Here is a 12746-nt window from a genome sequence, read left to right as displayed (position 1 = left end):
TGTGCTGACTCTCACCTGGTTACCAACCACCCCGAGGAGGGGGAAGGCAGGGGGCGGTTACGTTAAAGGGATCGAGTCGAACATCTTGGGTGGCTGTGATAGCTTGTAACCTTGTGTGTCCTGTCCTCCCGTCCCAGGGCCCTCGGGACAGAGTCCTCTGCTGAAAGCTCTCAGTGGGAATTACTCGGCTCCCCTGATTGTCACCAGCACGAGCAGCTCCGTGTACCTGCGCTGGTCGTCGGACCACGCTTACAACCGGAAGGGCTTTAAGATTCGGTATTCAGGTGAGTCAAGCCCAAGGACCCACGAAAAGGGCCAAAGCCCGCGAGCCCCCTAGGTTTCTCACCCCAGACACCCACACAAGCCCTGGGCGACGTCTTCGTCCATGGCGGAGCCGCTCTGTGGGACCGGGCTACCTTCTCCTCTTCCAAGGCTCTCTGCCTTTCACTGCACAAGCGTCCTTGACATTTTCCCACCTCCCCCTTTGCTAGTTCTTGCCCCACTTTTCGCCTCTTCCCTCTCTTCTGTGCACACTGCCGGCTTGTGTCTTTGACTAACCTTATTACGTGTATATGATCTAGTAATGCTGAAAGGTGATCCCCTCCTTAGCCCTGCGGGAATGTTAATAAAACTTCCTTAAAACTGAAAAACCCTAAGACGGAGGTCTCCGATTGGCAAGTGTGAGGCAGGCAGCCCATCGAAGGGCTCTAGCTTCAGTCCGGGAGCCTCTTTTCTGCTCAGTAAGCCGTTTCTCCTGGGCAGAGTCAGAGCAAAGCCGGGCAGTCGGACAGCCCCGCAGGGCAGCGATCCAATCCGCAGGGAGCACGGACATACCCCGGGGAGTGTGGGGAGACAGAGGAAACGGAGTTTATCTGAACGCCCATCCTGGGGATTACTGCCCGTGATTGGGAAGAAAACGTGATGAGCTGCCGGGTCCCCAGCGTGAGGGGGAGTGGCCCCGTGAACTGCTGGCTGGGCTTTGTACCTCGGAGGCACGGAGGAACTGCTGGTGACCACGGCAGCGCCCCCCAAGCACCGGGTCCCCGCGGCACGCTTCCCCTGCCGGTGTTGGGCCCGTGTTCCAAACCAGCGTTGGACAAATGTTTAAAGAATATTGGTTAGAAAGGATGTCAGATTGTAGCCTGCCTGAGGTACCACTTGTCTTACTCCACCTCTCCCCCTGGGCCACCTACTCGGAAGGCCAGCCCAAACGTAGTGGGCCGCTGGAAGTCCTAAGGGACTCAGGGGTGGGACTTGAGGGGCCAGCAAGCCAGATGAAGCCTGGGGGGGGCCTGCGAGGAAAAGGGTCTTTCCTCGTTGAGCCATTTCCTCTGCAAAGTTGACCCTAAATTCCTTTCCCCCATATACACAAGGGAGAAGGTGGCACCATGACCCCCAGGGTCATTGATTAGCTGTGTCACTAACTAGCTACATGATTATTAGACAAGTCACCTTAACCCCTCCAGGCCTTACTTTCCTCCTAATGGAAAAGAAACCTGCAGGCTCCTCTCAGGGAGAGTCAGGCTGACTTCCTAGCAGCTGCTCGCACGTGAGGGTAGCAGAGCTGTTGAGTAGCATCTCCTCGTGCTGGTTGCTAAACTAGGGACTGAAAGCCATTAAGGAGTTGCCTTTTTTCCACGATGTCTTTAAAGACTAACCACATGTTTGGGGGTAATGAGTCAGTTGTAATTACAATGCATATGCCACGTAGAAAATGAATTAATCACGGGGTGAAGCAATTAGCACTTAATTAAAATACAGTAGACTTGGTGTAATTTGCAAACGCCTCTATCACTGTGATTACGTCTTATTTTATTACCGAGAGCCTTGTTCTTGACGGAGGTAGACGCATCAATATAATGCACCCAGGATGCAGGTGGCAAAGCGGGAGGTAGGACACACATCTGGCTGGGAAGGGCGGGCAGTTAGAGCACATCTCACCAGCAGAAGGGCGCAGGACCTCACCGTGGGGGGGGGGGGGCGCAGCCAGGACCTGGCACCCTCATTCCACCCGTGCCCGCCTAGGAGGCCCAACCAGGGACTCTCAGGGAAACCGAGGGGCGCACTCTGCACGTTCCTTTGCTCACCCTTCCTTCCCGGTCTCACAGACCTTCCCGGGGGGCCCCTTGGCAGGATTGTTTATTGCAAGCTCTCTGCGGCTGGACTTTTGTCTGTTTCTTCACTGTTGTGTTCCCAGCACATCAGACAGGACCAAGCACGTAACAGACACTCTGTACCCATTTGCTGAAGAAGCGAATACATTAAAGCCATACATGGAGGGGGAATGAGGGCTGTGGGTTCTCCGCCCTGGATGGCCACAGCCCCCTCTCCCTCCCCCCTCCACAGGGCAGGAGGAAAGAGAAGGACTATTTATTGAGCACTGAGTGCGCTAGGCTGGGCTGGGCTGGGCTGCATATATTTTTTGGACCACTGAAATAGAATCATGTTTGACAACATGATTCTATTTCAGTGGTCCAAAAAATATATGCAGTAAAGGTTACCAATTCCAACAGACAGGCACAGAGACTGGAGCGGACTGGGCGCCAGGAATTAGGCCGAGTCACACACAGGCCTGGAAAGGTCAGAGACAGGACTGAGTGCAGCCCGGACTGACTCCATTGGTGCTGTTTTCTGTGTCTCCTTGGTTACTGGAGGGATTTGAGAGCCTGAACTTGGCTATGCGGCTAAGGCCACAGAGGGGCCTGGTGCTTCACGATGCTTCCTTTCCTTTGGCTTTCCTAACCTGTCTGGCCAGCTTTCAGTCTCAACCGCTCCGACCTTCCTGCCTAGCAGTGGGCCTGGCCGGGCAGAGACAAGGAAATGGGGGGAGGATGGGGGCAGGGCACACAGGAAGGAGCATTTCTGTCCATCTGTCCGCTTGAGCACGGTCCCCTGACCTCATCTTCTTGTTCAGCTCCCTACTGCAGCCTGCCCAGGGCTCCGCTCCACGGCTTCCTTCTGGGCCAGACCAGCACCCAGCCTGGAGGCTCCATCCACTTCGGCTGCAATGCCGGCTACCGCTTGGTGGGACACAGCATGGCCATTTGTACCCGGCACCCCCAGGGCTACTACCTGTGGAGTGAGGCCATTCCTCTTTGTCAAGGTGAGAAGCGGGTGGGAAGGGGGTAACCGGTGGCTCAGATCCCACTCACATCTTAGGTTTGTCCCAGGACCAACCACTTCCAAAGGAGGGGTTTCCTCACTGATAATTAATTCTTTCTTTCAAGAAGCATATAAAGATCCACATATCTTTAGCCCTGTGGATAGACATATGCATAAAACACGACCTCATACATTCAGGGCGATGAGAGAGATGGATATTAGCCATATACACGCACAGTGATGGAGGGAGGCAGTGCTGTACCGGGAACACACACGTGGTGTTGAACTCAGGGGTAAGAAGGGGCCTATCTCCTTCTGCTCGGCGAAGGAGGGCTTTCCGGAAGAAGCATGCCTGGACTCGGGCTCAGATAGCCAGCGGGTTTGGGGCCAGGCACTGGTGGGGAAAACATTCTAGGCAACAGCAGGAGCACTGGTAAAAGCACAGGACTGAGGGAGATCACAAGACATGCAAAGCCATTCGGGCTGGCGGAGGCGCCAGGTCAGTGGGGAAGTGGAGCGGAAGGAACCAGGGTGGACAGCGACCGTCACCATACTCAGTGACCAGCGAGCCATCCTGTGATGGGTGCCAGGCAGTTTGCATACATTGCCTAGGATAATTTATGGGATTGTTTTTCCCTAAAGTAATATCCCTTCAGACTAGTAATCTGACAAAGAAGAAAAATAAGAAATGAAAATGACCTACGATCCCATCACCACTGTTCACACTTGAGCACATTTCCTTTAGCCTTTTATGTATTGTTTACAAAAATGGCATCGTCAATATCCAGAACTCTCAGTGTTTATACCTATCCTGTCTTTAAATACACTTCCTCATCATTATTTTCGGTGGTGGCATAGCATTGTGGGGAAAACTGTCATTTATTTAAGTCTTATCCTATTGTTGTTCATTTGAATTGCTACATTATTTGCTACTGTAAACAGTGCTGCTATTAAAATATATTTATAATTCCATTGTTATGAGCATTCATATTTATTTCTTAAAATAAATTCCCCAAAACAAGCCTGACCAGGTGGTGGTACAGTGGCTAGAACATTGGACTGGGACACAGAGGACCCAGGTTCAAAACGCTGAGGTTGTGGCTTGAGCGCGGGCTCATCCGACTTGAGCACAAGCTCACCAGCTTAAGCGTGGGTCGCTGGCTTGAGCATGGGATCATAGACATAACCCCATAGACTCTAGCTTAAGCCCAAGGATGCTGACTTGAGTAAGGGGTCACTCACTCTGCTGTAGCCCCCCCGCCCCCCGGTCAAGGCACATGTGAGAAAGCAGTCAATGAACAACTAAGGAACTGCAATGAAGAATTGATGCTTCTCATCTCTCTCCCTTCCTGTCTGTCTGTCCCTATCTGTCGCTCTCTTTGACTCTATCTCTGTCAAATAAATAAATAAATTCCCCAAAATGAGATTGTTGAATGATAACCTGTACAAAATCGACAGCTTTTGATACTTACTGCCCTCCTGAAAGTTGTCTTTTCTTCCACATTCTCAACATTGTGTACTAGTGCATTAAAACAGGAGACGAGTCTTGCCAGTTACACGTGCTGAAACAGGAAATCACGTGGATGTTTCCTGTGCTTGTCCTTCAGTCCCCAGCGCGGCGCCATACTTTTTCATGCCGTCCGTCACCTCTAACCCCCACCACCTGTGCCTGAGCTTTGTCAAAGGACAAAAACAACTGTTCTTTGAGATGCCCCAAGCCAAGGTCATGGAGAACGGACTGTCCATGAGTGGCAAATGTCATTTGGCTTTGATATTCATATCTCTGCCTCTATTAACCCAGATGTCTTCTTTTTCTCCAGAGCACCTATTGAAACCACCAGTGCCTCTCTTCTTCTTTGTCTTTTGTCACTTCCCCGAATTAAGTCCCTCTAGACTGCTTTTTCTCCCCTCACCCCTACCCAAGTCTCCCTCTGATGGCCTCCCTCCCCGCCATACCCTCTGTGCTCTCTGGATTCCTGGTCCCATAGCCAACAAGCTCACACCCTTGGTCAATACCCAGAAGGCTTTCTTCCCTTCTTCCCTCCACCGAGACTGTGAGAACAGAAGAGCTATGGTCCTTTCACTTAGAGGATGTTAGCCCCCCATTTCCCCAGAGCCAGGGCCAGAAGAGCCCTGGTATTCATTCATTGCTTCAGATCCCCATAGCTGCTTCCAAACCATGACTTTGCCACTAACAAATAAATCCCGTTTAGAGTCTGAGTTCGCTAATGCTTTCTCTCTCCTTCCCCAGACTGTCCTCTCACTATGCATTCTTTCCCTCGGGGATATCACTCCACTGCAAGTTTCTATAAATCCCTTGTAATTCTCTCCCCTCCTCTCAGATCCACAGGAAGTGTCCCTCTTACCCAAGCTTTGGAGGACTATGTTTAATATGGAGATCGGCAGACAGGCTTTTAGTCTCTCAGGCTGGGAAGTTATCTTTTGTCTTCTTAGTTACCCACAAGAGAAGGACCAGGCAGGGGCGGGGGGGGGGGGCAGTGAGAAGTGGCTGCTGCCCACGTCCTTCCCCCTTCCCCCCCTGCCACCTCCAGGTTGACTCCTCATGTAAAATCTCATTAGGAGCCAAGTATTTCTTCCCAAAGGGTTTAAGGAAGCAAAAACAGCTGATCAGATAGGACGGTTTAGCTAACCTGGTACCACTGAAGGAGCTCGGAGCCCTGCTGTTCAGGCATTAAAAGAGCATCATATTCGGGTGCTCCCTTGTGTCCTCATTCCTTCTGTTCCTGATCCTCCTCTTTTGGTCCCACGTCCAGTCTTGGCACCCTTTTTGCATCTCGGATCTTAACCCCTCTCCCTCTGGACAGTCCAGCCTTCTCCCTAACATTATCATGTTGGAGTCCTAGCCCTGTTCCTCTTCTTGGTTGTGGAAATTGTAGTAGCACCACGCATCCTCGTGAGCCGGTATGAATGGGTCTTTCCTGTGCTTGGAGCTTCTCTGAGTGAGGGGGGTCTGAGCCACAGGGGGGGGGGCGCCCTGATTGGCATCACATCCCTACGAGCTCCTGAACTATCAAAGGGCAAGCAAGGGCAAGTTTTAACTTATTTCAAAGACCACACAGGCTACCCTTCCCTAAGTAATGTATGTTCCTCCAATAAACATAGTGTCGACGCTGCTCCTTATAAAGTAATGACCCGGGCCTTGCTGCTGCTCCCCTTTCTCTCCTGGGCTGGCACCTTGAGTTCTTGTCTTCACACTCCTGAGTTTGTGCTGCTGTTGTTTAGATCTCATATCTTGCCCTTTCTTGGGTTTTGTGCTCTTTTTGATGGAGTATATATAGCCTTAAGGGAATTCCTCAGAAAGGGATCGTGAGAGACCAACTGTGTGAGTCTTTAAATGTCTGAAAATATCATTATTTTTGCCCTCGTTCACGCTGGGTAGGTCAACTAGATAAAATTTGAGGTTACAAATCATTTCCTTCAGAAAATTAAAGGCATTGTTCTATCCTCTTCAAACATCCATTGTTGCTGATGGGAAGTCTGATGCCAGTCTGATTCTCATTCCTTCACAGGGGTGTCGTGTGTGTGTCTGTCTGTCTCTCTCTCTCTCTCTCTCTCTCGTAACTTAGAGGAATTTCTGTGTCTTTGGTCTTCTGAAATTACATGATGGTGAATCTAAGGATGGTTCTCTTTCCATCCCTTTGGCTGCCTTTCAGTCTGGAGATTTGTGTCTCTCCGGCTCTGGGGAAGTTTCGTTCGTGACAGTTTTGTTCCGTCCACTTGCTCTGTTCCCTCCTTCTGAAACCCTAACCCAGTCGACATTGACCTCCTGGGTTGATCCTCAGTGCTCCCACTCCTTGGTAATCATTTTCCATCTTTGTCTTTTTGGTCTAGATTTTTGGAAATTCCCTTTTCATTTTAACCTCCAACCCTTCTATTGAATGCTTCTTGTGGCAATCATATTTTTTACAAATTAAAAAGAGCTCCTTTTTGTTCTCCTTTTATGTTTTCTTTCTCCAAAGCACTCTGTTCCCATTTTATGAGTACGTCACCTTGATTTTCTTGATATGCTACGCATCAGACATTTCAAGATGACATACCTTCAGTTTCCTGCATTAGCTCTTTCTCCTAAAGGAGACTTTCTTTCCCTGTTTTTCATCTTATCTGTATGTCTTTTCTGAAGCTGTCTTTCTTTCTTCCTCATATGTATAGTGGTTTTTGATTATTCTTATTTTAAAGTCAAAGCTAGGTTGATTTTTTTTCAGATAGCAGGTGTGAGTTAGCTTTGCTGTTGTTACGCTGATACCTTTGCCCGCTGGGTCTCCCCTGTGAATAAGGGGTTGGGCTGAGCGTGGGGCAGCAGCGAGCAGAAGAGCAGCCTGTAGGCTGTGAGCGCCCTCACAGCCTGCGTCTCCAAGAGCTTTATTCTGGGATGCCAGCTCACACCTCAGCGACCTTGGTTTTCTCCGGGGAGTTTTTTTTGGGGGGGTTTTGTTTTGTTTTCTGTTTTTGTTTTTGTTTTTCCCTCAAATGGGAAAGAGCACCCTCTCTATTTAGTTTGGAGAACACATGCCTGACCCCCTCTCGCCTGTGTTTGTGGGAAGGGGCGGAGCACTGGTCTCACCCCACAGCTTTCTGCCGTGGACTTATTTTGGTCTACAGCTTCTTGGCCCCATTTCATCCATCAACATACTTCTCTCTACATCTTGTCTTTCAAAGCTTTTCTTTTTTTTTTAACTCTCCTCTGCTGGTGATCCTCATTATTATTTTTTTTTTGTTAACAAGATTTTTCCTTTTATTAGTCCTTACTATAATTTTATGAGGGTATCGGGGGAGAGGAAAGATAAAAAAAATATGAACACCCTCTTGCAGCTGACACGCTCATGACGTTTTTTCCCTTCACCAGCTCTTTCCTGTGGGCTTCCGGAGGCTCCTAAGAATGGAATGGTGTTTGGCAAGGAGTACACAGTGGGGACCAAAGCTGTGTACAGCTGCAGTGAAGGCTACCACCTCCAGGCAGGTGCCGAGGCCACAGCAGAGTGTCTGCAGACAGGCCTGTGGAGCAACCAGAACGTCCCTCCCCAGTGTGTCCGTGAGTCCTTGGGCAGTGGAGGCGGGTGCAGGAGGGGCTGGGTGAGTAGCTGCAGAGATTCCTGCTGGGGGTGAGCTAAACACCCAGGGATGGAAAAAGCAGGTACACAGAGGCTGGGGATGCAGGGAGTTACTGTATTTTTCGCTCCAGAAGATGCACCTGACCATAAGACACACCTACAGGTTTTAAGGAGGAAAATGAGGGAAAAAAAATATTCTGAACCAAATGATGTGTTAAAACATGAAATAAAATATCATACTTTTCACTCCATAAGACACACGGGCATTTTTCCCTCCACTTTTGGGAGGGGAAAAAAGTGCGTCTTATGGAGCAAAAACCACGGTATTTCCATAAAGTGTCAGAGAACTTAGGAATGACCTGCTCCACTTCCTTTAGATGAAAAGAAACAAAACAAAAACATCCTTTGATCACACAACTCTAAAGTGAGAGAAGTAGAGTTCACCGTGAAGGCCAGAGCCACACACTGGCAGCCTAGCGGGCCATGTCCCATCTGAAAATACACAGTGTTGTGTTTTTCTATGTTCTTCGTTTGTTGGACCTACATTCTGATTTATAAAAATTCTTAATTGCTTTCCAACATTTTAAAAATCAGGTAATTTTATATAAAAGTCCGTATTTCTAGCTTTTCTGGAGAATGAAGTTCTGACCAAATAGTTTCACAGCCTCACGTCCGACAATGCGCGTGGCTGGTACCCCACCCCTTTTTGGTGGGGTGCGGGTCCGCCCCTTCCAGTTGGCCACGTCGCCCCCCAGCCCACTTCACTCATTACCAAACCAGCCTGGGGACGGAAGACTCTCGGGTTCATCGTGACTGTCTGTCAGTCCCCAGCTCTGGACTCTACCATAATTAGTTAATTAATCCTCCTGGCTGCTCCTTGTCTACCCAGCTGTGACCTGTCCCGACGTCAGCAACATCGGTGTGGAGCACGGCCGATGGAGGCTCATCTTTGAGACGCAGTACCAGTTCCAGGCCCAGCTGATGCTCATCTGCGACCCTGGCTACTACTACACTGGCCAGAGGGTCATCCGCTGTCAGGCCAACGGCAAGTGGAGCCTCGGGGACTCTCTGCCCACCTGCCAAAGTAAGCCCAGGAGGGGAGGGTGGGCACGTTTGGCGCAGCGCCTCCCACCTGAACTGTCTCCTCCGTGGGGAGGGGATGAGAGGGGTGGCACCTGGGATTGCAGTGTGCCTCTTTTGTAACACACACCTGGGGAGACGCTTACTACTTTAAGGAATTACTTCTTATCACCTTGTCACCTCATTTAAAAAGCTACCTTTGTCCAGGTGAGCATCCACCCATTCATTTATTCCAACCTTCTTGCCAGGCAGTAGAGAGGTATGAAAATAGTAGTTTGTGGTTCCTGCCCACCAAGAGCTTATTATAGTCTACTGAGGAGGCAGACTGCTAAGGACGCAGTGAGAAGGGGGGGGTGACAAGACCTGTAAAGGGGGATGTGCAGGAGAACACAATAGCCCGAGGGGCAGGCCACCCGGGTGTGTCTGCCTCTCCTTCTCCATTAAGTCGTTTCTCCTTGGTTCTTCAAGGTCCTTTCAAAATTCAGGGTCCCTGAGGAGCCACTCTAAGGCAGAGTTTAATAGGGAGCGCTGCTAGGGTCATTCCCTGTGGAAGGGAAGGGAGGGGAGGAAACGGGACTGGGAAGGTGGAGGAGTTGGGCTCTGATGCCGGCGCAGTCAAGGCCTCAGCCGACCCCGCAGAGAGCTCCGAAGCTGGAATGGCCCTTCAGAATGGTCACAGGTTGGCTCGAAGGGCCTTTATACCACCACACTGACCAAGCGTAGGGTGCAGGCCACCCCAGGAAGAGAGCACGTCTTTAGGTGGGAGGGTCCTTCAACCAAGGCCACCCGAAGAAGGCTGGCAGCTGAGGGTTCTCGGGCCAGCAGCTGAGGAAGAAAATCCTTTTGTCCTAAACGGGGTCTTGAGTGGCTCACCGCAGCGTCCACTCCCGTAAGAGAGACTCATCACACTGACCTGGTCAATAAGGATGTGATAAAGGAAGTGTTTGTAAAGAGGTAGAAGACAGCTTGTCAGTGAGCTGTGGGAAGGTTGAGACTGGGAGGAGGGGCGCCTTCCCAGTACCTGTGATCCAAGACACCGTCGTCTCGTCAGCCAGGTGCAGACTCCACAGTGGAATACAGCCCCGTCTGTGGCCGGGTAGCAGTCACGAGTGCGAACCTGCTCATTACAGTGAAGGGGCTCACAGTTCACTGAAGCCTTGGCTACTGGACCTCACCCCGGGTGTCAGCCGGTGGCCATCTGCAGTGCTCTGTCCAGGAGTGCAAGGCCGCTGCTGTGCTCAGCAGAAATGACAAGGAAATCGCTTGGCAGTGTCTGCCCAGAACACCAAGGAGCATAGATAGCACTGAACTACCACGTCTCTAGGCTGGTGGTTCCTAACTAGGGGTGCACATCTGAACCACCTGACTTTTTTTTAAATGCACCTGCCTGAACCAGAGACGTGAGTCATGGCTCCAGAGTGCAGCCTGGACATTTTTGAAACTCCTCAGGGGCTTTGAGCAACACCTCCAGTTGAGAGTCACTGTTCCACTGTGACATCACACAAGTCACTGTCACAACCCATATTCTGGTCCCGAGAGAGGAAGGTTAAACAGATCCTATTTTTGTCATATTTCTTGCAGATCAGAAGCAGCACCTGTCCCTCCTCTTGAGCCTGGCTTACTGAGTGTTTTGTTATCTTTTTAGTCATCTCCTGTGGAGATCTCCCCATCCCACCCAATGGGCACCGCATCGGAACACTGTCCGTCTACGGGGCAACTGCCATCTTCTCCTGCAATTCCGGATACACGCTGGTGGGCTCCAGGGTGCGGGAGTGCATGGCCAACGGGCTCTGGAGTGGCTCTGAGGTCCGCTGTCTTGGTGAGTGGCCTCCCCAAGCCTGTCCTGCCCGGGTTCCCTCCTCAGGGCAGGCGAGATCTTTCCAGAGTGGAGTCCCAATCTTAAAACAGTATCCTTTTACCTACTCTCCTAAAATGCTCAACTCGAACACCAGCAGCTGGGCGTCTGCCATAACTAAAACCTTCAACTCGCTTCTCTTGGGGCACCTGAAATAATGAGAACAACTTCAGGTCTGATGAGACAAACCTTTGAGGGGTTCTCATTCTGATCAGAAAGACAGCCCCTTCTTACTGGCCCTTGAATGATGGCTGAAGCCCCAGTCTCTACCTTCAGGGAAGGGGTGACACCCTTCCCTGTGACACCCCTAAAATATCTTTTAGACTCTATATTAGCAAATTCTGCATATATATGAATTTTACATATAATATATAATATGCAAATTTACTTTTTGTCACTTGCTTATACTATATATTATACATAGAATGTATATATTATGCCTATCCATATAATAATATGTATATAGTATAGAAAATAAGCTATGACAAATTCATTTTTTTAAAAAGCCTGGCTCACAAAGAGCAAAGTTATTCTTTCCCCATGGTTAATCCATGCCCCGCCTGACCCTTAGATATGAAGGTTCTCTCTCCTCTCACTCCTTTCTTGGATCCCTCAAGTACAAAGGAAGACCCCAAGGACACAGACCTACCAGCATGGATTGGGTGGTCGGTGCCAGACTGAACAGGGCTGCCCTCCCACTGTCTCAGGCCCCTGTTGAGTTCCCACAGAGCCGTTTGCTAGGAATATGCTCTGCCCACCCCCCGTTTAATAAAAATCACTCACCTGAGTTGACGTTGTGTGTGTGCCTTGCCACTCAAGGAGAAGGAAGGATGAATTTAGCCAGACCACCTGTTTATACGTGATTATTCTCAGCACCTGGAGGCTTTGACTGCCTCCCACTGTGCCCTCCATATGATAGATGCTCAGTAAATGCTGGTTGGTGAGAAAATGTGGGGTAAGGAGGGGTGGGTGCAAGGAGGTAACAGTGGTAATTTCTCACCTGCATGTCGACACAGAAGCTAAAGGTCAGAGATGGATGGCCGTGTAAGATGCAACCCTGGGATTTGGTGTTGCCAAGTCGTCAACACCATTTCTGTCACGTCTAGGATTCCCTGAAGTCACTCCTGGATGGCTGCTCTCCGGGGGAGGTGGGAAAACAGGGGGTGGTTGGACACTTGGTCCTTTTCCCCACTGTCCCTATCTCCCCTTACCCTGAACAAGCCAGCCCCAGCTCCTTTTCTGATTTGCATTCTTTCCCGTCCCCCTATCGAAGCCGGACACTGCGGGACCCCTGAGCCCATTGTCAACGGACACATCAATGGGGAGAACTACAGCTACCGGGGCAGCGTGGTGTATCAGTGCAACGCCGGCTTCCGCCTGATCGGCATGTCCGTGCGCATCTGCCAGCAGGATCACCACTGGTCGGGCAAGACCCCTTTCTGTGTGCGTAAGTATGTTATCCACTCTCCCTAGTCATGGCTCAGAGGCAACATGGACTTTCTCCCGTGCTCCCTTGATTTGGTTCGCGAGCGGATTTTGCATGCTTTTTTCAAAGATGTAATTATAGTTTTCTGCATATCACTAAATATTGCTTTCACCTTGATTACTTCCTTCCCGTAATTTCTTTTGGTTAACTTTTC

The 12746-nt window shown here is 50.2% G+C and overlaps 1 protein-coding gene across 1 annotated transcript in view; it reads left to right on the top strand.

Moving 5' to 3' along the window:
* CSMD2 (CUB and Sushi multiple domains 2) overlaps nt 1-12746 on the top strand; it is a 597382-nt gene that overhangs the window by 535664 nt on the left and 48972 nt on the right. Inside the window, exons 48-53 of the mRNA XM_066375796.1 lie at nt 138-284; nt 2915-3103; nt 7967-8152; nt 9061-9255; nt 10897-11070; nt 12380-12553. Coding sequence (XP_066231893.1) covers nt 138-284; nt 2915-3103; nt 7967-8152; nt 9061-9255; nt 10897-11070; nt 12380-12553 — 1065 coding nt within the window. The remainder of the gene's footprint in view (nt 1-137; nt 285-2914; nt 3104-7966; nt 8153-9060; nt 9256-10896; nt 11071-12379; nt 12554-12746) is intronic.

The sequence above is a fragment of the Saccopteryx leptura genome, chromosome 3 (assembly GCF_036850995.1).
Source record: "Saccopteryx leptura isolate mSacLep1 chromosome 3, mSacLep1_pri_phased_curated, whole genome shotgun sequence".
Lineage (NCBI taxonomy): Eukaryota > Metazoa > Chordata > Mammalia > Chiroptera > Emballonuridae > Saccopteryx > Saccopteryx leptura.
The sequence above is the reverse complement of the archived record's forward strand: the minus strand, read 5'-3'. Positions and strand labels throughout refer to the sequence as shown.